Source organism: Micromys minutus (genome assembly GCF_963924665.1).
Source record: "Micromys minutus genome assembly, chromosome: 15".
NCBI lineage: Eukaryota > Metazoa > Chordata > Mammalia > Rodentia > Muridae > Micromys > Micromys minutus.
In genome coordinates, this window is record NC_137984.1 from 48,158,320 (window position 1) to 48,185,711 (window position 27,392).

The 27,392-nt window shown below is 39.0% G+C and overlaps 1 protein-coding gene across 1 annotated transcript in view; it reads right to left on the reverse strand.

Moving 5' to 3' along the window:
• Positions 1-27,392, reverse strand: part of SLC7A11 (solute carrier family 7 member 11) — a gene marked incomplete at both ends in the record, with an annotated part of 66,140 nt that overhangs the window by 24,429 nt on the left and 14,319 nt on the right. The window contains 3 exons of the mRNA XM_080929254.1: positions 15,976-16,020; positions 21,915-22,014; positions 25,597-25,722. Of these exons, the coding sequence (XP_080785380.1) occupies positions 15,976-16,020; positions 21,915-22,014; positions 25,597-25,722 (271 nt within the window). The remainder of the gene's footprint in view (positions 1-15,975; positions 16,021-21,914; positions 22,015-25,596; positions 25,723-27,392) is intronic.

The following is a 27,392-nucleotide window of genomic DNA, read 5'->3' on the forward strand; positions in this document are numbered from 1 at the left end:
CAATTTAGCAATTAAATAAAACAATTAAAGTAAAATTAAAATATTTAAGTAGCAAGAAGTCATAAAAAAAAAAAAGAACAGATTTAAATCACTTCAAGCAAACTATGATATTCCTTAAGACACATTCTTTAAATGACTGTCATCACTATGTAATAACTCAGCAAAGGTCCCAAAAAAGATCCTAGATAAGTAACTGAAGCAACGAGGGAGCTTGGTCAGAGAAGGAAATACACATCCCACCAAGTGTCCTTGCAGAAGCCAATCATAAAGTCTCTCAGGACATGCAATGTATGAACAGGATAACATTGCTCACAGCCAAGACCCTTTTTAATGAAATGAAGGAACCTCCTCGATTCCTGCAGTAGCCACACGCAAACATTTCTCCATAAAACACAGGCTGTCTGGAAACCAGCACTGGACCAGAAAGGAATAGGGATGAAGTAAACCACTTCTAGGCTCCCTGTCAAAACACCGCATGACTGGAGATACGCTGCAACTGTGCTGGTTTGTGTTTGCACTTTCCTAATGTAGAATTTAGATATGCCAAGTACACTGAGACCATCATATGGAAACAGGCTGGAGATGAAATAAGTTAATATCACCATAACCACTTGTAAGAAAAGTAGCACACATGTATGTAAGAAGGTCGGAACAATATGATTTCTGTATTTCTTCAACAGATGTTTTCTTTTGGAAGAGAAGAAATCAAGGAGAAAAGGGTGTTTTCATCTTTTTAAATGCGGAGTAGAATCTACATAATTGCTTAGGAAACACATTCATTGTTTCTCCAACGTGTGATTAAAGGTTAATTCTCATCATTATAAACCCCAAAGGGTTGGATCTATTTATGTACAATAAACTTAGCTAATATGTAATCTTCAATGGGCAATGTTGGCAATTGTAAATATCATAAGTAATATTTCTTCATGCTAACACTGGTACTTCTGCTTATATTTTAACATGTTGTTTTATTAAAAGTATTCTGAAAAATAAAATATCATGTACTATGTTAACGTATTTCAGAGGGAAATGCAGGGGAAAATAACCAAAGTAATGGTCACAGCCACTTTCCTTCGTTAATTTTCTTCTAATCTGAGAAGACAACAGAATCAAACTTAATAATTAAGTATGGTGCTGGGTGAAAGAACTATATGGGGAAGAATATCTGCCACATTAATTGTACAGTGGGGGCATTATTATAAGAGATAACATATTCAGGATGACTCGAAAAGCCATAAAGCTTACATTTCAAAGTACTATTTATATTAACTCCATATACAGAAGAAGTGAACAGAAAATCCCGCCATGCAGACCTAAGTTGTATTCAATATGGATTTGCTTAGGGTGATAAGGTAATAATTGGAGCAGCATTCCTCTCCAAAGTAAAAAGAGATTCTGAACGTTTTTAATAATAAAACTGTATAGTAACTGGCTGTTATACCAATAGAATGATAAATGAAGTGGAATAAATTACCTAAAAATATCTTAGTATAGAACATAAAATTTAATGTGTATTATCATATCATGACAAGTGCCATAATTTAGGAGCTTCATAAATTTGGGGATATTATTAGTTTAATAATGCTGAGTTGTTGAGAGATTTGGGGAGGAAATCTAGAAAATAGACAGATGGATAGATGATAGATAGATAGATAGATAGATAGATAGATAAATAGATAGATAGATAGATAGATAGATAGATAGACAGATAGACAGAGATAGAGATATCTATGTGTGTGCGAGATTTAAATGTTGTATACAAAAAAGGGTATGACCATAAAAGTAATATACATGGATAAAAATGTTTACTATGTTTAAATGCAAATGCAGAGGTTCTGCAAGCTGGCAATCTCAAATGAACAAAACAAGAGTGACATCTAATAAAATCAGAGAAAGGGACTCCACCACTAGGTCATGTGTCCAGGCCCTAGAACTACAAAGAAAGAAAACGGGAGCAAACAACAAAATGTGGTGATGTCCAGTGCCAGTAACAGAAAAACAGTGTCTCTTCTTTACAGGGTATTTTCTTATCACAAACTGTGGCCATTTTAGTGCCCACTGCATACAAAATAGTGCATAACACTAGTATCCAATCCTAAGGAAATAATTGGGTATACAGATTTGTATAGAAAAATCTATAATCTAGCATTATTGTATCAAGGAAAATGATATGCTTTCAAATTCACCAGAAAAAAAAAGAAATACTAAAGGTATGTCATCCATCATTGAAATAGTGTCCACTGAGAAATTTGGGACAGGGAAGTGAAACGGAATAGCATGAGATGAAAAAACTGGGACAGACCTCTAGGCACACAAGTAGAGAATGTTGGGTGGGCTATAGCAGGGCTGTAAAGCAGGACTAGGGAGGGGCGTTGATGAGTTCTATGATGCCTTGGGGAACACAATAAACTAGCAAACAGTGAATGATGGAATGCCAATACTGAAGAGAAATGTGTAGGCATCTTTACCTAAGCAACATAATCAAACACACATGACTACACACATGGGGGCGGGGAGACCAGCAACCAGAATTATATAAGTGAGCACTATTTTTATTCAACATGATTGACAAGACTCAATTCCTCTTTCATAATTTCTTAAAAATTTCAAATTTAGCCAGTTGTTACTATTAAAGAGAAAGTAAATATCTCCATATTGAAAATCCAAAAAGGAAAAAAAAAAAAATTCTTTTCATTGCTATTGAACATGTCACTTTTACTCTTTTTACCAGAATGTAAAATACACAGAAAAAGATTTCATCATTTGACTAAATGGATTATTGGGTTACAACTGTTTTTTTTTAAAGTTCCATCTACATTAAAATTTGATAAATAATACGTGCTCATTAGGAGACTACAAGGTAATCAGGATGGTTGGGTGAGTGGGGGGGGGGTCTACAAATTTCTGCTCAGAAGGGCAGAGTAGGCGGGCAAGGCTTAGAATCCCAGAAATTCCACTCAAGTGTCTTCGAGAAATGGTAGCCCCACTAACATCATACCTAGAGAACAAGGAGTTTTTCTCTTCTGCTTAGTCACAGATTTCTGTCATCAGTCTGCAGGTTTAAAAAGCACCTCGACACCCAGCATGGAGCTTTTTCCCATGCTGGGTCCACAGGTTACTCAGCTTGTGGCTTGGTATAAGGAGGGAAGTCCCATGACTCAGAGCATGGTGTCACTGAATCCAGTGTGCGCTTGCTTTCTCCCAACACTGTCCTTTGGTAATTAATATCTCCCTGGTGAGAGTGCACTGCATCAGGAGAAACAAGTAGATAAGCGTGTACATATGTTCAGGGCATATTTAACCTTTCTTACCTAAGAGTCTACACAGCTATAAAAGAGCACCTGAGATCTATGACCCTCATCACTGACCAGCTCAGCGCTTTTCTCATATCAGACAGAAAACAAAAGCTAACTGTGCCTTCTGTGTCAATTTCTCTGTTTGCTACCTGAGGATGAAATACAGAAAGTGGAAGTTTGATTGTTTGACTGTAACAATAATGGAAAAATTAAATATAGCCACTCAGAGAAGCCACAAAGAATCTTTTAGGAGCCAGTATACCTGGGAAGGCACCAGAACTGATAGACTTCGCTATTCCTTGACAATATCCTGAAATTCCAGCATCCTCACCTTATAATGTTTCTCATGGCCTTCACTAAATGACCTGGAGTAAATTACTTACTTTCACTATCCTATGAACCACATTCATTACCTGTTTGCACAACAAATTTAGAAATCTGAATGGCAAAGCTACTGACTTTATTGTTTGAAGAGCAGTTTTATGAAATGCCACACAGTAAGTATTTAATGGTGATGTTTCACCACCTGCTAATTTCAAGGCAACAATCTTGCCATGGCCACCTGTCTTAGCTTGTAGATGTTTACATTTTAACTCTGACATTATAGACTAGTGTGACTTATTTTCTCAAGCCAAGTTTATCATGTCTTAACCATGACAAGAGGATACTTTAATAAACTAAGGCCCACAAGACATTTCGATGTTCAGGTGTAAAAGAAGATAAACAAAACATAGCTATTAGTGATATATAAGGTGATAACATGGAGATTTTTTTTTGAGACATTGCTATTTGTTCCTGAGAGAATGGAAATAGAATAGCAGTAGAATCAGAAGGAGGAATGGCATCATGGGAAACCAGTAGAGCTGATACTTTGGAAAGTTTGGATCTGGGGTGCCTATAAAACCCCTGTGTAATGTAGATATCTCAGGCTTCCAAAGTGACTTCACTTAAAGCATCATGTATTCTAACCTGTTTCCTTCATTTTGTGTAGGAAGAATACATTACTTAAGTTTAATCACTCACACATTAATTGACATTTGAATGGTATGCTATAAAGCTAAGTTAATTTTCTGTAGGGTACAGTGTGTCATCTACAAAATGTGAACGTTTCTGATTATAGCATTCTCATGTTAAAATGCATACCAAGTCTGAGAGCTGGTATGCCTTTCCCATGGGTGGAACTATCTATAAGGACCATAGCCTATTTCCTTAGAAAGACAAGTAGAGAAATAGCTATGACTTTGTAAAATAGCCTGCAAGTCAAAAATTATACTTATTTCTAAATTTGAGATAAATTTTGCTTCGTAAAGAGTGGTGTTTCAAACAAGGTGTCGTTTACCTTGTGGTGATGAGAAAACTGAGTATTAAGTCAGGAGGGGAAGAGAGAAAAGAAGAGAGAAACAGAGACAGAGAGACAGACAGAGACAAAGAGAAACAGGCAGAGACACAGAGACAAAGAAACAAGAGACAGAGAGCTCATCACATATACAAATCCTGGCCTGGTAATTCTTAGAGATTGCAAGTAGGTAACATCATGTTAAGAAATAGAATGATTCTCTGGCTATGATGGTGCTTGCCTTTAATTCTAGCACTCAAGAGGCACAGAGAGATGGATCTCTGTGTGCTTCAGTTGGGAGCTAAGTTCTAGGATATCCAGAGTAACATAATAAGGAGAATTTGTCTCAAAAGAGCAAGAAGGAAGAAAGAAGCAGAAAGAGAAAAGTCGAATATTCCATCATTAAATGTCTGCTGTGAGAATGCATTGTCAAACATACCGACATATATTATCTTTAGTGCCCACAAGAAGTGTATTAGGTGAGGGTTAGAACATACAAACAGCAGGTGATTAACATATATTATCTTTAGAGCCCACAAGAAGTGTATTAGGTGAGCGTTAGAACATACAAACAGCAGGTGAATACCTGTAAATTGGTGAAAATTATGACAAAGGGCTCTCTTTGGATTTATTAGGCTAGCCAGTGCAAAAAACCAGTAAGATTCTAAAGGGTTTACTGCAAACATCTTCAGTAATGCAGGAGACTTGTTGAAAGAATCTTTCCTGCTTGTATTCATGCTTTTAAGAGCACCAACAAAGCACACAGAATAATAGTAACTAAAAATCTTCCAGACCACTGAGATTTACCAGGAACTGTTTGTCTCCTGTGAGCATATTTGATAAAGAAAATAAAGAGAATTAGGAATTCCTTGTAACGCAACATGACTGATTCCCTCACAAGTGTTCTTGTTACCTGGCACCCACACAAATCATGAGCCCTGCCCTTAAACTGACCTCACTGAGTTAGATTCCTAGATATGGCCCTTGGTTTTATAGTCTAATAAATTAGCTCATTTTGCCCATTTGCCCACCTATACCTCTAACCATCATCTGTAATTCATTCTGGCCACTGAAATAGGGTTTCTTTTATCTCAGGTCTTGGCCCTTCCCACACTTGGCATTTTCTGCCATCTATGTGGGGTAGGCTAGAGCCGAAAGGAAAGGCAGCCTGCTACCATAGCATCCTTCACGAACAAGCAAGATGCCGAGAAAGGACAAAGAACATAGTGAGCTAAGTTTAAAGCAAAAGAATCCAGAAGCAGCAATGGTATCTTGGCTGATGTGGTGGTAGCATGTCTATAGAGTTACAGTGCTGAGAAGGCAGTGGCACTCTAAGTTCACGGTCCCAGCCCAAAGATTCATATATTTCACCAGACTGTGACACCATTCTGTCTCCAAGAACACAGGCCATCTGCATGACTATTGACGTCTCCATATTTCCTCATCCCAAAGCAGAACTTGAATTTCATAGAACTCAAAGCAAAGTTAGTCACTAGCATGTCCCATATTTTCAATGCTAAAACCTCAAGGTTGGTATTGAACAAGATCCTGAACAAGAATCCTTTACATTTACATTTTGGGAATTGACATGACTAACCAAATTCTCTGGTGTGGATAATTTTGAGTTATAAATATTCCTTATAAATGAACTATCTCCTCTCATCTCATTTGCTCTTCCAGTGGCAGAGAGAATCGATAACTGGATCATTTTTTTCACTAATAAAGAAGCACCTGCAGCCCCGTACACGGGTTGTGTACAAGTGAGTACAGGGACCCAGTGTTGATTCATCCTGTTCTCTAAGTAGGGGGCCTCTGTCTTGCTTAGGCCGGGGATGGTGTTGTGATTATGTTGCTCTCTGCTACCATTTCTGCCACATGCCATGTCACTGTGTCTGCCTAGCAATGAAGCAAGTGCAAATGTCAATTGCCTTCTCAAAGATGCTCTTTTATTATGACTAAACCTGCAAAAGAAGATTAACAAGTGTCCCCATCACTACAGCTCCATTTAAACTCAGTGTCACCAGAAGAAAACCCACTGGACTTGAAATCAAGTTAATATTTTTCAAGCACTGATTCCCAGTCTCTGAAGACTTTCCTTGGCACCTGCCTGTCAGTCTCAGTGGCAGAGAGATAAGGTCCTGAAGCCTTCCAGCGGAAGTTTAGGCTCACCACAGCCCAGCATCTGTACCATCCTACCCAGGATGTATGACGAATTATTCCCTAAAAGTAATCATCCTTCTACAGCTTTGTGCATGCCCAGGCCCTGCCTCAGACACCTCCACCTCTCTCTTCTGCTTTTCACTTCCTCTTCTTCTATAACGTTCTATCCTTAGTTAACACTGATACCTCACTGCTGCCTTTCCTCCCACAAGATTAGCCAGTCTGTGCAAACGACTCTGAGCTCTGGAGCTAGAAAGTCGTAGATTCCCACCCTAATCTCCTCACTGGCCAATGGGACAGCCGTAAGAATGAAGGCATCCCACTCTTTTGATCATCAGCTTTCTCCTTTGCACAGGATACATACCAATCTACGAAGAAAATCTTGAGAGTTACTAACTCCTGTAACCCATCTATGAACCAGATTAAAATGCTGTTTCTATAAGTTACTAAAGAACTATTCTTTATAAAGCTGAGCATCTATATGTCTAAAATACCTGGTGTAAGCCACGCAAATCAAGACTTTGCTTCAAGGATTTCATAAAACCATTCCCTAATAAGGTAGTCAACCTCAGAATAGGTATCTCCAGTTAAATACAAGCAGTCCATGTATTCTACCTGTGCCATCCATCAACTGTGTGACAATGGCTATCCGGGTGAGGGCATGCTAATATTTATCACAAAAAAAGAAAAAGTCTGCCAAGAAATTCTTTCTGACTCAGATGCATGCATGAGTCGGGCATTGCCTGAGGGACTTGGACATCAGCACAATTCTCCCCTTCCCTCAGCCCCCTAACTTCAAATGAGAGAGTGATTTGCTGATGCTGTTGCAATGTTCCAAGCTGATTATTAGTTCACATGTGCAGAAAAGGCACCCCCTGCTCATGAAACAATCATGTTAATCCTTTAATGTTTTCAGAGCTTACGCTTATAAAATATTCTAATCTTCAAAGAATATAGGTGTGGGTTGCAGCTGCTGTTTGTAAATTACTTGTTGAGCTCATTAACATGTTTGAATTTCACAAATTCATCCTCAGAACCTTGAGGGGGCCCGATGTGAGGATTGTTATGGTCCGCACTAGAGCGGTAAACAAAGGCCCACCAAGCAGTGCAGGTCTGTGTGAGGTGAAACAGATGCTTACTGCCAGACAGGGTTTGAGTGTTTATCTTCTGCAGCAGCACTATTTGCAAGGACTCTGAAAGCAGCATAGTTTATACAGGGAAGGAACGCTTCTTCCTCGCTGGAAAGTCTTCACGTCCTTGGCTTCCTTTCAGATATATTCCGGGGGTAGGTCTTTCTTGTGTCTGTACAAACCCTACCATTATTTTCAGAAGATAGATGACTGGAAAAATTATCAAAATAGCATTAAGGGACAATGTATATGAGCATGACCTTCTTATGTCATGAGGTATAGACTTAATAACGTGTCATCTACACATAAAGAGTGACATAGGACGTCACCTTATTCTGGTGGGACTGCTAAATAGAAGTGGGTAAGGTGAGTGCCTAAACAGCACCAACCCATGCCTCGGAGTTTACAGTTCTAAGATACGTTTGGTCAATTATAACGCAGACTGTGAAGCTTCTGGGCCACATTTTGGGAATAGTTGCTTTTCTTTCAAACACAGGCATGCCAAAGAATGAAGGTAGACTATCTGAGTAAATTAGAATATGGATAATGGGGGGGGGGGGAGTATGAGCATTTCCAATCTCAAAATTGGAAGACAAGCTAATTGCTGACATGATATTTCTGAACACAGAATATTCATGTTGATGAGTAGATATAAACCAGAGTAGATGCTTGAATACTACTCTGGCATAAATTCTAGATTTCAGAGACTCTGACTTTGACACTGAACCCAAAGTGTGAGCTATTTCATCCCTCATTTGGATAATATCTACTGTGATCAAGACAGCAACAACCACACTGCTTATACCATTCAAACAATAATTTATCCCAACTAGAAATGGTTGTAAATTGCAAAGTTGCTAGTCAACACACACAATGACTAGCACCATGCTTTAAAAGGCACAGACATGGTGGTGTGAGGCTTTCATCCCAGCAATCTGGAAATAGATAGATCCTAGTAAGTTTCCAGCCATCCTGGTGTACTTAATGAGTTAAGTGCCATCAGAGCTCCATCACTAGAAAACCGCTGAATCTAATAATAATGAAGGATATTATTAAGGTAGACTGAGTCAAAGACATAATAATTTCCCATTTTGTCTCATGTGACTCCTTGCTGTTTAAAGCTCTGGCAGAGGAGATTCATGCTCAGAAACTTCAGTTTCCCCTCTAATTCCAACCCTGCATCCACCCTATCATTCTAACCATGCCACTGTTTGTCTCTTGTGCTAAAAGGAACAGAAATTGGGTGAAGATAAATAAATTAACCACTTTTGTTGATTCCAAACATGACTTTTCCCCCCTCTGTTCTAGATGCCAAATATAAACTTCAATGAGATTAAAAATAGAACTTAGAAATGACTGAACTGAAAGGAAATAATGTTCAAAAGCACTCTTCTTCAGAACTCTGCCTATTGATGTGGTTGGAACAAAGAAAGAAGAAGTACTGTGCCCTCCATGAAGCACTTGATGGATTAGTAGCTGTCTTCTTTGATTGCCCCGGGATAAAATATTAGAATATAATCCTGTAATTTATGCATCACTTAGTTTATACTTCAGACTTACAGGAACAAAGGGTCTTGGAGCCAAACATATTTTTTATGCATATGTGAAACTGAGAAATGCAAGAATTTTGATCCCTAAGTATACCAAGCCCATGTCCCACTAGGAAGGAACTGTCATACCTTGTGCAGCAAGAGAGAAGAAAGAGCAGTCACTGGCTTTGCTTGGTAAGGGTCCAATCATGTCTTCTTGCCATGTGGTTAGATGCTGGCCCCTGTGTGCCTCAGTGGCCCAACAACATCATTAGATTTTGATGGCCAATCACATTGGAATTGAAACTACCAAATTGTGTATTTATTTCCGAAGAAGCACAACACAGAAACATTTTAATTTGGGTGTTAATTGTTTCAAAATTGAAAAACAGCAGTGTCCTGATTTAAGATAAATCCGATGGTGTGTGTTGATATTATAGCAAAAAGATTGCATTTTGCCAATAAAAGACCTTTTTAGACTGAGGTGGAAGTGCAGTTTTGCAGTTTGTATTATTTGTCAGACACATTACAATTTAAATCTTTCATAGATTTCTTACTTATGAGAACTATAATATTGGGATAATTACCATCAACTTAAAAGTCATAAACAAAGGCTCAGAAGCAATTTGCTTCACCATGGGGTTGAATCCTTAAAATCCTCTATTCAGAATCTTTATTTTTGAAGAGATTTACTTGGCAAATATGTTTGTAAGTTAAATTGGCTTAATAAAAGTTTGTCTATAAATTATTTTAAATGGGCTATTTTTCTATAAAAAAATCAGTTTCTATACCAAAATAATCAAACATGAGTATATGTAATAAAAATTTGGTTATGTTCTATGATTGTAAAATAACATTATTTTGTAATGAACAATTTTACAAACTTAGCCACAACACACACACACACACACACACACACACACACACACACACACACACACACACATACAGAGGCATATGCTGTTATCTTCTAAGGAGTCATTATCTTTTAACTGAGCACATAAAGACAAAGATTTTGATCACATAAGGTTGAATCACAATAATGACAAAGTGAAAGATAAAAAGAATTCCACAATTCTGCTTCAGTCTCTCTCATGAAACTTCACTGCAGAATGTTAAGACAATTCCTTTTGCTGGTTTGCCAGTTTGGGTTTTTGCTTGCTGGCTTGCTTTGGTTTGCTATTTTTAATATGCCTAATGGTTTTATAGAACCTGGTACTTACAGGCCATTTAAAGAGTACAATGACAAACAAAACAGGAGACAAATCAAATGCCTATCATAAAACTTTGAATCAAATAGAAACATCAAGGTTGTTTTGGGGGCCCACAGAGGGCCAATCAAAGGTTCGCTCTGCCTTACCAATCTGATCTTAGTGTGTTTTTCCCAAACCAAGTTCCTCTTCTAAGTTATCATTAGTAGAAGGAGCGATGACTTTGAGGCACCAATTAATTGGAAGCAGAAGAGATATTAATTAAACGTGACACTCCGATTATTTAAACCTTCTATTTAAGTTGATCGTCCAGAGCACAATGAGGGCCTGTTCTTCAAAAATGATGGATGGCATTAAGCTTTCCTGACCCCCCCCCCCATGTCTGCCGTTTCCAACAGAAAGAACAAATGATGTGAGAAGAACACCCGAACAAGTCTCATAGATAGACTGACTAATCTCAGACTCCAAGGTCAAACCAAAGCAATTCATTTCTTAGCTTTCATCAACACAAGACATGATTTATCAATCAGTGAACAGGATTTCAAACAGTATATATCTAAATGATATGTTCTTTGTACTGTGTAACTTTGTGAACAAAGATAGATTGTGTGATATATCCCCCACCAAAGTAATGTCATAAGGAAAAACTCATTATATTTCCTAAGACACATTTAAAGAAAAACCTGAATATGTCATCTGTCAGTATCACTTCCTGTGTCATCTGGGGAGATTACATTTCCAAAGTATATCTCTTGGAGTTCTTTGTTCTTAGTGGTTCAAACATTGTACATTAATATCTCCAAAAAAACACTATTTGTAGTTTCTTGGGTAGTTACGAAATGTAATGCCTTTTGAGAGATGACTTAGTTGGTGAAGTACCTGCCACACAAACCTAGGGACCTGAGTTCAGATTCTCAGCATCTGTGAAAATTCCAGGTAGGAAAGCATGTGTCTATCATTCCAAAGCTGACAAGGTAGAGACCAATGGGTCCCAAGTGCTTACTGGCGGGCCAGTCTAGCCAGTCAGTGAGAGAGTCTCACAGTCTCAGAAAATCAGATTGAGAGGGGCTGAGGAAGGCTTCCAGCAGGGACCTCTGGCTTCTACTGGTATGTACATACATACACAGGAACATATTCACCAGCACTAATATTTATAGAGGAGAAAGCATTTTTAAACAGGAAAAAATAAGGCCAGGAGAAAAAAAAATCTTTTAACTTAAATGTAACTGTTCTCTTCCTTGTTAACACGCCTTTAGAGCTGTTTTTTAAGGTCTGTCCTATGACGGTTTAGAACTGAGTTCATAGGGTCCTGTTAGATAATCGGAGAGATGTCTCAATATGATAACATGAGCAGTGTGGGCAGCTGAGAACATCAAACTTCCCTCCGCATCTTATTGCCTTAAAACCTATCGCTATTCTCACTGACTTAAATTAATTATCACCTCTTTCTGTGAGTTTGGGGGGGGGATCTGATTACTTGCATGGACGAGTCGATAGAAGGGTCAGACCCTTCCTTGGCTGATGATTCATTGCACCAGCCCCCAGCATGTCGCATGTCTCGGCACACCTGGGCACATGCACCAGTGACTGATTAGGAAACACATTTATCTTGGCTCATCACAAAGAAGATGCAACCATAATTCCTCTCCCTTGTAAGGAAAGACACTTTTAAGTCTGTGTCCACCTATAAAATAACCCGAAGTACTCATTTAGACCAGATCCATATAATTGCGCCGTCTGTTCTTGATACTTGGCTCTAAATATTTCCCAAATCATTCTTGTGTTCTAAAAATAAAGCACAGTTTGAAAAGGCCTACTCTGGCTGTTAAAACGGTCAGTCACAAGATGTCATTTTAAAGGCTAACAGTTATGAATATGAGTAAAACTCTGAGTTACTTCTGGTCATAATCACAGGACCTGACAGTATACCTGGGAAGGCACCAGAACTGATAGACTTCGCTATTCCTTGACAATATCCTGAAATTCCAGCATCCTCACCTTATAATGTTTCTTATGGCCTTCAGCCTTGACTGCATACTTAAAGAAATTTTGTGGCTTTATCATGTTTTAATTTTGAGAAAATGACTCTATTGGCTAAGTTTTTTCAGAGTCCTCTAAATGAGAACTGACTTAACTAGCTCTCCTGTGTGAAGTAGGAAAAAGGAATCAACACTTTTGCTCTTCAAACTGTCTCATTATATTGGACTCACAATTCTGTAGACTATTAATGTGTACTGAGAAATCCTACACACTACGACCTTAGTAAAATGCTATATTAAGGAACTAGAAATAGTTCATAGCATTTAAGAGCATGTTGGGTTACATGTAATTGAATTGTTGGTCAAAGAGGTCCCAAGGGAATCCCCAAATAAAGCAGATGGTTGCCAAGGCAACTGGTTGCTCTCTACACTGATGATAAGGCCCTGCAGCTGAAGACAACAGTTACACGTACTCATTGAACATGGAGGAGTTGAAGTGGTAGCTACGTGGAGAATTTACCTCCACATTCTCCCTTCTTTAGAACGGGAAGATACTCTGCACACTCTCATAGAGAAATAGAAACACCAAGCCAGCCATGAACCCTTTATGTACAGTGGGGTACTATTTGCAAGTTATGCCAGGGCAATGGTAGCACAAAGCTTATGAGAGTATCCAACCAATGACTGACTTGAAGACCACTCCACGAAATGAAACCCACACCTGACTGCTTGGGTGACCAAGAACCTGAGACTTCAGAGCCCAGGTAGGGAAGGGAAAATCAAATAAGACTGGGTCTATAAAAAGGGGGAAATGTAGTGATAAAATTACTTCTAATGACATTCAGCTGTATTCATAGATCAGCTGAATCAGTGAAGCTTCCTCCTGCAGCAGATGGGAGCCCCTACAGAGACCCACTACACATGGAATGAGAGAGACCTTGGAACACTCATCCCCACATGGGATGTCTCCATCAAACCCCTCCAGTTGGAGTCCAGGGATCCCAGAGAAGAGGGGGTAGAATCATCTTAGCAGTCAGAGGGAATGGAGGACACCAAGAAAACAAGGACCTCTACGTCAACATCAGCAAAGGCCATAGAAACTCAGACATAAGCAGCATGGACTAGGTTCTCTGCCCATGTGTTGCCTTCCACCTTTGTGTTTTGATGAGACTCCTGAGGATGTGAATGAGTGGGTTTCTGACTCCTGGACTCCTGTTCTTTTTGTTGGTTTGCTTTGTTCTATTTCCATGTGATAGATTTTGTTTTATCTTATTATATTTTATAATAATGAATGAGTGAAGGAATGAACGAATATGAAGTGCACTTTCACTTATACCAGCTGAAAGAGGGAAAATCAATTTTCTCAAATAGAGCAACAGTGGGTGAATCATTCATTCCAGGACAGGCCTTATGTCCTGGAGTAGTTGATCAACTTTGGTGTGTGTGTGTGTGTGTGTGTGTGTGTGTGTGTGTGTGTGTGTGTGTGACACACACTAGCAACATGTGCCTGACAAACTGTCAAGATAAATCTAAATTGTTAAGTAACTCAACCTAAAACATCATTTACTTCTCTAGCACTAATATTGTAGCCTAGGATATGTCTATAACCTATAATTTGCTGTTTTTACAATGACTAGCCCCTTACATTAGATGTAAGAAATCTCTTTAAAATATTTTACCTTTAAATAAGTTCTAGTTGTTTGTTTGATGTAATGAGAATTCAGTAACTACTTTACATAAAATGGAGTATGAAGTGTCCTTTCTCTGTGTTACTCCATACATGCTAATGACATACAAAAGTAGCTGTTTATCTCTATAATCAGTGGATTCCTGTCACTGGGTATCCTGCTTATTGTTTACAAAAAAATGTAAGTATTAGTTTTTTGTAAATATTTTCTCTACCTCTAATTTCAGTTACAAATATAAAAATATTCTTATAAATTGGCCATATTTCTTGATAAACAGGCCTACTTCACGTTGAAATTACATATTGATTTACATAGCAGTTGAATCAGATTCTATGACGCATCGCGCTAACTTCCACCATTGGCTTGTATGTTCTAAGCTGTAGTGCCTTGCGGAATGTAACCAGCTAGCGGCCTCCTAGTATACTCGGTGCCATATATTGACAGTTCATTGAACTGGCAAGCCTTAGGAGAACCCTCTGACTCCAACCTGTTCCACAGTGGTGCTCTTTCTCACCTCCACGAGGCTGCTTTTCCCACAGGCCAGATTTCTCTCTCCCTCCCTCTTCCCTCCCCCCCCCCCCTCTCTCTCTCTCTCTCTCCCTCCCTCCCTCCCTCCCTCCCTCTCTCTCTCTCTCCCTGCCTTCCCCTTTCCTACTTCTCTCCCCCCTCTATCTTTCTCTCTCCATCTTTCTTTTTCCCTATTTCTTTTTCTCTCTGCCGCTCCAGATTCTCTGCCCATTTCTCTCTCTTCCCCAATTCCATTTACCTGCAAACACTTAATTACGTGATACCCTTGATGAGCAACATGTTCCACATTGAAGTTAAGAACTTTTCACTTACTCTTAGTTTGCTAAACATGCTACTGTGGTGACAGTACATTATTACATGTTGTCTTCGTGCATTTCATTCACAGAGAACACAATAAAATATTTAAAGATAAGCCTCACTCATCCTGAAAGAGGCTCCCAGCACAATGGGTAGCCTATAAATACCATGATAGTTTACATTTCTTAAATTTCCCTTCTTTAATTCATAGATTTTAATATATAAAGCCAAGTGTTCATTTATAAATCATATAACTTACTTATTTTGCAGTTCACTTGACACAGTGTATAATTAACATCAAACCATCTATCAAACATTTTTAAGGAAGAAAAGGTAAAGAAAAATCACTGAGCCCCCAAATTTACAAGTCCCTATATCTTTCAGTTACTTCATAAGTTTCCCTTGATTATATTATTATCTCTAGTCACACAGTTGTTCTTTAAAGTACAAGTACTACCAGAAATCATCAACTTTTTCAGATTAGTCTAAACTTGATAAAAGTTCATGTTAGGTTATATATGTATATGTTTATATAGGTTACATAAAAAATAACATTACTCTTTTCTAAATTCAGATTGTAAGGCAACTTAGTATTGAATATGCTATATTATTTTATATGTATAATATTCAACACATATTACTATTAATATGTGATAATTTATAGATGATGAAACTTAAGTCAATTTATCTAACAGACTAATGATAGCAACAACAGTGAAGTTAACTGGCCCACACTGAATTTCTCTTTTATGTCTATTATTTAATTAAATAATCTAAATTTTATGCCTAACAAAAATCTCACAGTGAATGAGGTTACTTACTTCTCAGGGTTGTCTACTTCTTCAGTAATAAAGTTCAGGTAAAACCTGTATTATAAATAAATAACTATTAGTACATTTTACCATCACAATCCAAAGTTTCACACATTAAAGTGCTTAAATAAAATTAAGAATCATGAATATTGTATTAGAATGTATGAAAGAAGATAAAAATAGACAACCAGTGAGAATTCCCAGAGAAAACTTTCTACTAAGTCATAGTGGAGCCATTAAAGTGTATAAAACATGATGGCTATAAAACTAGAAAGCCTATAACCTGAAGGGCACGCTTACAGTTTACAGGATATCTCAGAGCCATGTGATGCCTGGAGCCAAGGTCAAGAAGCATTTCCAGATGAATTTCCTCCAAACTCACGCCTTCCAGAATGCATAGCATTTACCCTTGTAAGGCGTTATGAGGTCATTCCAGGTCGAAGTGGGCCCAAAACACAGACGTGCATCCCATGTTTATGTGCTCAAGAAAAAGAAGGATGGTATGGTGTTCTGTCTTAGGAGAGTGAAAGAAAGTGTGGGAAGGGAAAGTAAGCATCAGGCAGCCTGTGCTTCTTGCACATTTCAGTCGAGAGTTAGGAACAAGAGGAACCACCTGTAGGACTGTGGCCTTGTAGGAAACTGCTGTTGTCTTTCTACACAGAACATAAACTGGGTTAAAAAAGTGGACAAGTGATAGTTTATTATATGTTTTAAGTTTTTCTAAAAGAGTAAATTTCAAATGTTTTACCACAGAAAATTAAAAACTATATGGTGTGAAAATGTTAATTACCTTGACTTAATTATTTTGTGTTCTATTTACAAACCATAACTTAATTCTGGATATGTCAGGAGTACATATAATTTGTCAATTTGTAATTTTGATTAAACTTTTCACTCACACTTCTTCCTGTGGAGTATCTGCCAGTATTTATCCTCCATAACCTGACCCACAAACCTATGGAGGAGGGGAAGTCTCAAGGATGTTCAGACATGTCATTCTAGGCACACTGTAAATTACCACACTGTTCATCAAGGATGAACAACACATTTTAAACATTTCCCAGGTCCATTATCCGTTTCTAGGAATTATATGCAAAATGAAAGCAGCTTAGGCACAAAATATTTCACTTTCAAGGTCCATGGGATCTCAAATTTTTATCCCAATGTCAGGGCCTGAGGAACTCTGACCCTTTGCTTCACTGTGAGCTTCTGCCACGCCATACAAGGGTGGCTGATGTCTTGTATCCTTGACTTTGTTTCCCAGCTAAAACAGGCTGTTAGTGGCCCTTTAAGTCCTACTATGTTCTTTCTAAGTGAGGTTACTACTCAAGTAAGGTTGAAGGAAATTCCATTCTCAAATAAGAATAGGGGACTGTAGGCAAACAACAGGGAAATGAACTCTTCCAGAGTACAGCACCATAACAAGCAAACTCGCTCTCTCTCCATCGTCAGCCCAGGGAAATTTCACAGATGGAAAGTCATTCTACTGTTAACTTATTCCTTAGATGCTAAACTATCCTCGTGGGGGAACATGGAATCCTAGTCTGAAAGTGAAAATCTCCTCTCTCTAAAACCAAATATCCAGAACATTAATCCCACCACCATCAGCCACATACTTAAAGCCTCTCACAGCCTTGGAGAAAGGGAGGAAGCTTGACTTGCCACGTGATCGTGACCCTCCTGTCTGAATCCACCAGACAGTTGATGCTCAGCCACAAGATGGCTACAACTTCAAGGACTGAGTTGTGAATTAATATTTGAAATATGTAGGCTGAAGAAACAATAGCAATAAGTACACTATAAAAAGTACACACACAAACACACACACACACTCATAACTAATGATGTGTTTTCACAATTAGAAAGCTAAAATTTGAAGAATAGCAGTTGTTGTTGCTCTAGGAGAATGCATATAATGGTGCTATTCTAGGAGATAAAACTGTCAGTGTGACCCTTGCTGCGAACTCGCTCCATCTTTAACTGTATGATTCAAGAATGGCTGGCAGAATTCTAAGGGTGGACTGCAGATGAGCTACTACTCCCTGGTCGGAGTATACCAGCGACAGTGCAGTGGAGGTACTAGTTGAGACTGATTCGATATGCCTGTTATAAGCCCGAGGCAGCAGGCAGTATGACAGCCAAATAAAAATAAATAAGTGAATATATAAGTACCACCCCAAAGTGAATTAACCACATGAATTAAGGAATATGCCAGATTTTGTATGTCAGAGATGGCCAGTTGCTTCTTAATAGTTGATGAGCTGGTCTTTCCCAACAACCTTAAAGCAAGAAGGGAACTGTGAAAAACAATATGACTTCAAGTATTTTCCCATGGCCATAAAGAACAGAAGAAAAGAAAATGCCTGAGTACAGTTTGGGGAAAAGAGGAGGGAAATGGATCCTTTCAGCACCAAAATCCACACACTGTGGAAAATACACCTCTATGCCTGTCTGGTCTCTAGTATGTAGGCCAATGTATTCTCTGTCCCCTGGTTTAGTTCTCAAGGTCCCTGGAAACTGCTCATGAGGACTGTCCTACATTCCCTATGACTCTGCATAAATACGATGCTTGGCCCTGCACTGTAACTCCCAACCTTGTACATGGCTTTTAAAGGAAGCAGATTCTTTAGGTGAGATTTGACATAAAGGTGTACACTAATCCGGGCTGATGCTTCAGGGAGACTAAATCCATCGAGCATCCGATTAAAGAGGGCGACAAAAGACACTGAAAACCAATTTTCTATCACACAGTGAAAAGAGAGGGAAAATCTCACTACGCTATGCTTAGCGTTGGACCCAGATATAGGACTGAAATTGGTTGACTCCCCAAGGCCACAGGCTGACTGGCAGATTCCTCTGAATACGGACACTGGAAATAATATTAAAGTTGTGGTGGCCTGACTCTGTGACCTGACTGGGTTAATGACTTCCCCTAATCATGTTTCTGCGAAGGGGTAATCATTCTGGACAGGTTCCATGCCCCTCAGAGCTAAAACTTTACTCTATCCAGTATCCCCAAGGGCTGGTGGAATCTTTTTCTTATTCTGCCTAGCAGCTGGAGGTGACTGTTCCTTCAGCAAGGTATCCAAGACAACAGTTGGCTAACATCCTGCCTGTCCAAAAAGTTTGCAGTTTGGCCGGCAATTCCTCATCATAACCGCTTTTGCCTCATTGCAATGTCTCCACATGTTTTTGAGTCAAATATTGTCCACAGCAATAAAAGGATTGGTAGCCACTTAAAGTCCTGATTTCTGTCTGCAAACCAGCTTTGCAATCATCAGGTAAAAGATGGAGACCTCAGAGAGCAAAGATTGTTCTTAGCATTCCTCTGTCTGTAACACTCAGATTGGACTCCATGTAAATATCTGCACCTCTGGATTGCCCAACCCACAGGGTCTTTCTTGTTATTCTGATTCTAATTTTTTCTTCTTCTAAAACTGAGGGCCATAGATTAATAGCCAGATCATCTCCCCTCTTCACAAAGCAGCATTCAGCCAGCAAACAAACCATTACAGCTAAATACTTCCTTATCATCCTCGAGCTAAGCCATTTGAATCAGATAACATCTCATTTAAAATCCTAGACTTACTGTCCAGTGCTGTGACTGACCCTCAAGAACACAAAGAAGCTGATGGCTCCTGGCTCTCCAAACTGGGGTCGAGACCCGGAGATCGTGTAGACAAAAGTACAAGTAAAGTTTTCTGTAAGCTTCTATTACTGTTGGAAGTGGTTATAATTTGGATTTGGCATTGTCGAAATGTAATATTAATAAAAAAAAAGTCAAGATGAAAAGGGTCTTTATTCACATCAAAAAAAAAAAAAAAAATCCACAGAAGTGGAGAAAATTGGCTATACACAAAGCAGGTGACCTGAATATCCAGTGTGGGATGGTGACGGAATGGGGGGTAGAAACGTTTTAAGATTCCGTGGGAACAGACTCATGGTGCTCACAGGCAAAAGAGACTCCATTGAACAGAATTAATCAAATCTGCCGTGTGAAGAACCCCACGCTCCACATTCTTGAGAGACTACAACAGGCTCCCAGCACCCAGCTGGAGCTAAAAGCTCTTGTTCGCTCCCCTGCTTTGCTCTGGGGCTCCCAGGGACCCCCATAGCGGCTTGGCTGCTGCCCCAGGGCATGGAGCCCTGATCCAGGCTCAATAGCTAGAGAAGAGTTGATTTTGCTTCTAACACTGTAATCACACTCAGTTCTTTTCTCTGCTTAGCACCGCATTGTGCTTTGGACAAAAGTGAAAAGACTTCAAAAACACAAGAGATCCGAAACTAAAGCAGGCATTCAAGTGACTGCAAAAACCCTTCTGCGGGTACACAAATAGTATATGCTGATCTTCTTATGTTATAACGTAACCGCCTTCAAACACTTCTGGCTTCAAAGCTAAGCTAAGCTCACGTGGCTGGAGTCGGCCGAGTTTCTTCCAGTGCAATGTTTTCACCATTTGTGAGAATAATAGGGTACGTACTGTTTACTTTGGAATGCACTTTTATAGTCTCTGGAAGGTGATACAACAACAGTGGAGGGGGGACAGAAAACTTCGTGTGTGTTGCTCATATTTACATAATTACATATCTTGAGATAGCAGAGTTTCTTGCTGGCCTTTGGCTCACAGAGGGTCGTAACTGCTGGTTTTATAAAGATGCAGACAGAGCTACTACACATTAGTTACCCCCAAACAATGAAAATTCAATGTTTCTGCAATGGTTCTGAGGTTATACCTGGTGGGCTTTCTGGATCTAGTCATTTCATCTAATTCTTACAAGGCCAATAAAGTAGTTACAGGAATCTGATGTTTGATGGTGTGACTCATGTTCCTCAACATGACAGTATTACATGAAGACAGGGGGCTCACAGGCAGATGGGCATGAAGGACGTAGAGCAATTTCTGGTATCATAGTACCTATTATATTTGCTACCCAGTTTTATTTTCACTTAATGAAACATGTGAAGGCTGAGCATGTGCTGCCTACCATCTGCCCACTTGACTTTTATTATTGTGATTTCTCCCTTTCCTACCTTTATCATATGGACCATCTTAATCTCCTGAGACCATCTCATTTCTACATATAAATTGTTTCTTCCCCATGACAGAGTAGGAAAATGTCACTAACCTCTACTTATGGATCTGTAGCACGACACGGCTTTTGGACAGGGCAAGTACTAATCCTGAGTCCCCCTTGGAACTCTATTGTTCCCACTGATGAATAGTTAAAAGTAATTTATACTGGACACTGAACCCCAGAATTTGTTTGATTGTCTGTTTGCTTGTGTGCCACTGGACTAAATCTAAATAACATCCTTAACTATTTGATGGCCTCAGATAATGACACCATAAGCTTCAGGCTTTGCCATGCTGTAATAAACTGAAGGGACCTCTTTCTGTTATCCTTCCATCTTTCCTTCATTCTTCTCTTTCTTCTCTCCCAAGGGAAGCTACAGAAACTAGAATCTATCTTCCCCTAAGAGGCTCATAGAAACTAGAACTGATGTCCTACAAAGCTTAGAAAGATGTCTCCCGCATTCTCTGGCTCTCTGTGGAAGGAAGTGACACGGTTTCCTGATGGAACTTGTTTCACAGTACATTGTGAGAGTCTTGGGTGAGAGAGGTCCTATCCAACCCCAGGAGGAAGAAATACTACACCAGGAAACTAAGGAGAGTCTGAGCAGACCGTGCTCACTTAGCTTCCTCCAGTCTGTTTCCATTGCATTATGTCCTTTGGCAGGAAAAATAATTTTTACTTGCTTTTTGGGTCTTTGGTTCTAAGAATTCTGTATTACTTGAAACTTTGACTAGATAACTTTTGTAGACATGACATAATAAAATTTCAGTTAGGGTAGAAACATGTGATATGACATTTCTACAACAAAAGGATTAACAAGACAAAAGGTAAATGAAGGCATTTAATACAAGTACCTGGAGATATCAACTTACCAGCCAGCATATGCATACATCCCATAATAAAAAGCCAAGGGCAACCCCATTAGACTCGTATCTCTTCCGGAAAATGCATCTTTAAAATGATGTGTTTGCCCTGCAATTAGAATGGGAGGGTTTTTAGAATGTGACAAAGAATTGGTTATTTATTCCAGCCCTATACACAGTTGGGAGCTGAGCTTGTCTGTTCTCATTCTGTTCATGGTCAACTCTATCTATTGATGCTGTACTCAGTCTAGGGCAGGACTCCCAAATGCATATTGTTCTCACCTAAGCCAATTGAAAATTCTTTGGTAGATGACCAGAAAGATTAAAGTGGCCTTTATAATGGGTAAATCCATTTCTTTTGCTTGGGTGTCCTCCGTTTTAATCTGAAACTGCAGTTTTAAGAGTTTGACAGAATTTGTAGACAATACCTTATGACCTGGTGAGAGATGAAGAGAAATCTTGGAGTCTCCTTTGAGTGAGGAGGCATCCAGAAGCTCCTGCATCCCTCCCCACATCACCTGTTATCCTGTTGTATAACCTTGTAGTGCCTTGCACATCTGCCTCCTAAAGCAGGGAAAGGCTGCAGACAAAATCCACTCCTGAAGCACAATGCTTGTTCATATACAGGTTCCCTGGAGCACAGGAATACCCACTCACACCAGATGTCTATGGTCAATGTCAGCCAGTAGTATAGTGTAATTAACTGTGATAAGCCATTCTACCTACAGAATTTTTCTTTATGGAGATACCTTATGGACCCTGTATTAATCAATGCCACTATTTTCCCCTATGGAAATGAATAAGAGATTAAACCAAGCCCCAAACCAAGTTCTACCAACTTTGTAGACAGAACACTTTCTCCCACCATATCTTATTTTCTCATTCTTTGAACAGTGGGGCACCTTTTGTTTTCCATCTTTGGGATAGTTTAAGAAGTTACAAAATCAGCTTTGTGTTAGTCAGCACAAATTAAAAATTAGACAAAGAATGTCTGCCCCACCACCGAAATAACAAATGAAATTATAGGGAATGGTCAAATGATCCAATAGGAAAAAAATCTTGCTGAAAAATTGACTGGCCTTTATATAAATAATGAAAGGTAGTCATGAGGACAGGAGGTGGATCATGTATCCACAGTACTATCCTGTAAGTTAGCTATCAGCTATTGCTCACACCACAAAACCATCATTCCTAAGGACAGAATGTGAGGATGGGGACCAATGAGGACATGCTTCTTTCAATCAATGAATGCTATTTCTCTCAAAGCAACCAGGTTCTAAATATAGGTTTATGAAAACATGACAGGAAGAATCCCAAAGTGCCCATTTTACTAAAATATCAATATGCCTTAGTAGGAAGCACACTGAGATTTAGAAAAGAAACATCTGTAGGAACTGGAGAAATTACTCAGCAACTAAAACCACACACTATTCTTGTAGAAATCCTGAGCTCAGTTCTCGGCATTCATGACAAGTAGCTTCCAACCACCTGTCACTCCAGCTTCAGGGCATCTGATAATCACTTCTGGCTTTTGCAGGCACCTGTACTCAGACAAATAGGAGTATACACACACATACATGCATACACACCAATTAATTTTTTAAGAAAGAAATATCTATTGTGTATTCTTGTGTGATCTTTGGTATCCTTAGCTTAATAAGAGACTATCCTGAATAGTGTAGCAATTAGCAATTAATAATAGAAAATATCTAACTGTATAGACTGATCCACAGTTCTTCAAATGAACCCTTTTGAGAGTGTTGCAAAAGAGGAACATTGTTTCTGAACTTCAAGAATATTTTGGATGCATAGCACAGGGCTTGGGAAGATGAAAGTTAACATATTCAAATGGAAGTATTGGGCATTGTAAGCCAACACACAATGTCCAGCTACAACCTGGATCTGAATAGGGTAGAAATAAACATGTCATACACATCAGTGAAGCCTTACTCTTCCTGGGGTGTCTGAGAAATGTGGAAAAACTAAATGAAGATGCTATAAATTAAAATCTCAATTTCATAAAATGTAATAGTAAAAAGGGAAATATGTTTGGTTTTCCCAAGCACTAAAATATGCTCCAAATGCAGAAATATCCTCTGGGAATTTCTCTGTTTTGTGAAAACAGTAAGAATTAGAGTGCTCCTATGAACTCCTGATACTATAAGCAATAATTGAAATATCACTCTATTGTAGCTGACAGAAAAGATACAGGAATTCCATCATGGTTTCTGTTCTCCAGGAGTGTGTAATAGAACATCAACTATTAACCATGCCTCACTTTGCACACACACATAAGTGAGGGATCAGAACCAACTACAAAAGGTAACATCTGGCATTACAGAGAGGAAAAGCCAGAGAACAACCATGTCTAGAAGAGCCAGTGACTTACCTCCCTCTCCTTTCCAGAAACTAAAGGGCTCCCTACAGATGACTAGAAAGTTAGCTCAGGAGATGGAGGAGCTAAGGCTGTGGACAGTTTTGGCTCAGGTCATGGTGGAATGGAGCAGGCCCACTCTATAGAGAGTGTGGTGAACTGAGGCAGAAAGCCCACATCTTCTCTCACACAGACCCTCCCGCTGAAATTCTTCCTTGCGTTTATTCTGGGGCTAAGATTGCTAGATTTGACAGATGCGTTTTACCAGTAGAACTCTAAGGTCACCCACGAGGCTGGTTAAATGGATAAGACCAATTCCCTCTTCTAAGTAGAGTGACCAAGTTCTTAAGGTTGTTGCTTGGCGCCTCTATGAATGGTGATGGCTTTGCTGAACTTTGCCATTTCCTTTTGTGTTGTAACACTCCTCCTTCAGGGTCATTACTTTTCTCTATAAGTTCCTTTGCTTGGAAATGACAATGTCAGTGTAAACAAGAAATACTTAACATGCCCACATGATATGTCACCTTTTCCCAATCGGTCTGCTCTGTCATTTGTATTTCCTGCTGCAAACTCAGTAACTTGTTGGGTCCTCTATCTCTCCCAAACATGTCCACTAAGTCTAAGCAAGCACACATACTATCTACCAGGGCCAACCATATACTATGACACCATCGCTAAATTCTTATCTAATTAAATAGGAAGCTCAATCGCAAATCTACAAACCACACCACTTCTTCAAATAGGCAACTTTTACATAGAAAATAATCTAACAGTAAAAGCTAAGTTTTTGCGACTTTTTACCATCCTATAAGGATCTTGTTGTTAGAAATGCTATTTCACAACTCTTCTGGGGATACGAATCCCAGAGTGAAGAAACACAAATGAAAAGAATCAAGAATTATCATCATCTTCCATTAAGTTCCAGAAATGTTTTTATTTTTCATGTTTGTTTCTCCTATTGAAGCGTTCTGGAGCGCAAGCAAAGGATATATTGATCTGTACTTAAAGCTAAAGACCAAATTCATTTTGGTTTGTTTGCTTTTCACTTTGGGGTTGACTCCAAGCCATGTGTATCAAGGGAATTCGCAGACACCTTATTTTAGTTGCTCGATCTAGTCTTAATTCTCTTGCTGCCATTCAACTATAAATACCAACTCATCTCCGATGTAGCCTTTTAAATCAATTACATGACAGTACAGAGTTTAGGTTCCACAAGCAAAGACTAATTAAGGATTCTGCTAGACAAGCGAAAGTCGGTGTTAGAAGAGACCAGAAGCAGATACGCAGTTTAAAACGCATTTCCTTTTCAGCCCATACCTTTAATTAGCTGTATAACTCCTGGGACTATAATTATCAGAATTGCTGTGAGCTTGCAAAAGGTTAGGAAAATCTGGATCCGGGCACTCCAGCTGACACTCGTGCTATTTAGGACCATCACCACAGCTGCAAACAAACAGACACAGTTACAAAAGGCAAAGCCCTGTGAGCACCACGATGTCTTAGGTCCTTGTCAGTCGAAATTCGATCTATAAACCTGCAGTGCTGGCATGAACTACCAGAACTTAAGAGGGGCAGAATCCCAGGCTCTGCCCAGATGCAGGCCCTCCTGCATTAAACTTCTGCATTAAGATGTTTCTTTGAGAGACATTCATGCCCCAGAAGTAAGATTCCTGCACAGTCAGAGGACCTCTTTTGTTCTTTACACATTGGCAATAATGAACATACATTGATGTGCATTAGTAATAAAGTCAAATATCTTCATCCTGAAGTCATCCAGTGGTCATGATGGTGCTGAGTTTGACTCAGGAAGAGGTAAGAAGTGCTATGTCTGAGATCCTATTCTTCACCATCAGGACCAGCCCTACTCAGTATTATTCTAGGAATTTCTGATTTTCAACTAGATAATGAGGGATGAGTCTTAATCTACCCTGCAAGTGTTTGTTTTCAATACATCTTTGCTATTTAAGTATAAGGTCTTGAGACTTTTCAGCTTAGGGTGCACAGTGGATTTGAAGACTTTGTTCTTAAGATAACGTTGACAGTGTCCTAAGTAGCCACCACTGTCCACATCAAAGACAGAAAATGGCTATTCATTCTGGCATTGCCAATAAATTGTCAATAATTTATTCCTTGACAGGTAGATACTTAATGTATTTTTGTTGAATGAATTAATCAATGAATGAACAGGGTTCTCAAAAATGTTAAGGCACAGTTTTATGGTGGTATTCTAGGCTTTCATTTTCTTCTCTGATGGAGTGTTCAGGGTTATTTTATACAGTGAATTTCTACTTTCCGTACTTGCCAAAAACATAGGCACAGTATAGCCCAACACAGCAGCTATTCTATTTCGGACACTTATGGGTTTCACCAATAAACTCCTCCCTAAACAAAGATTTTTTTTTCTCAATAATTTATTTAGTCACGTTTCATCCCAATTCAAGCTGCTTTTTTCTTTACATGCATCCCCCAACATGCAAGATGGGTAACCATTTTAATAGTTAATAAAACAGACTTTCAAACAAAACTACTAAAAAGAGACAAAGAAAGGCACTTCATACTCATCAAAGGGAAATTTGATACGTAGATGATCCTCAGTTCTGATCATCTGTACCCCAAATGCAATGGCTCCCACATTTGAAAAAGAAATATGCTGAAGCTTAAAATGCATACAATTATTTCTCGGGGAATTAAAAGGAACAGCAGCATTACCATTCAGATTGGAATTGCGTAGAGTCAGGAGTTGTCACTATGTAATATAATCATTAGCTCATTTCCACAATTAGGAATTGGTGAAGTTTTATTAATATACAATAGCCAATGTGAGAATTAAAACAGTCTATATCCAAATGGTGCCTAATTAATGTATATTTTAATAGTTTTGGACAGCCATCTAAAATCAATATAGTCCATCATGCATCCCATGAAATGGTGTTTATGATGTGCCACTGAACCACAGAGTAGGTTGAAGAATCATTGATGGATGCATGAGAAGATGAGAAATCCAAAACAGAGGGAAGGAGGATGTAAAAAGAAACATTTATAAAATAATACCAGGGGCTGGAGATGGCTCGCACTTAAGAACACTTCCAGAGACCCTGAGTTCAATTCCCAGC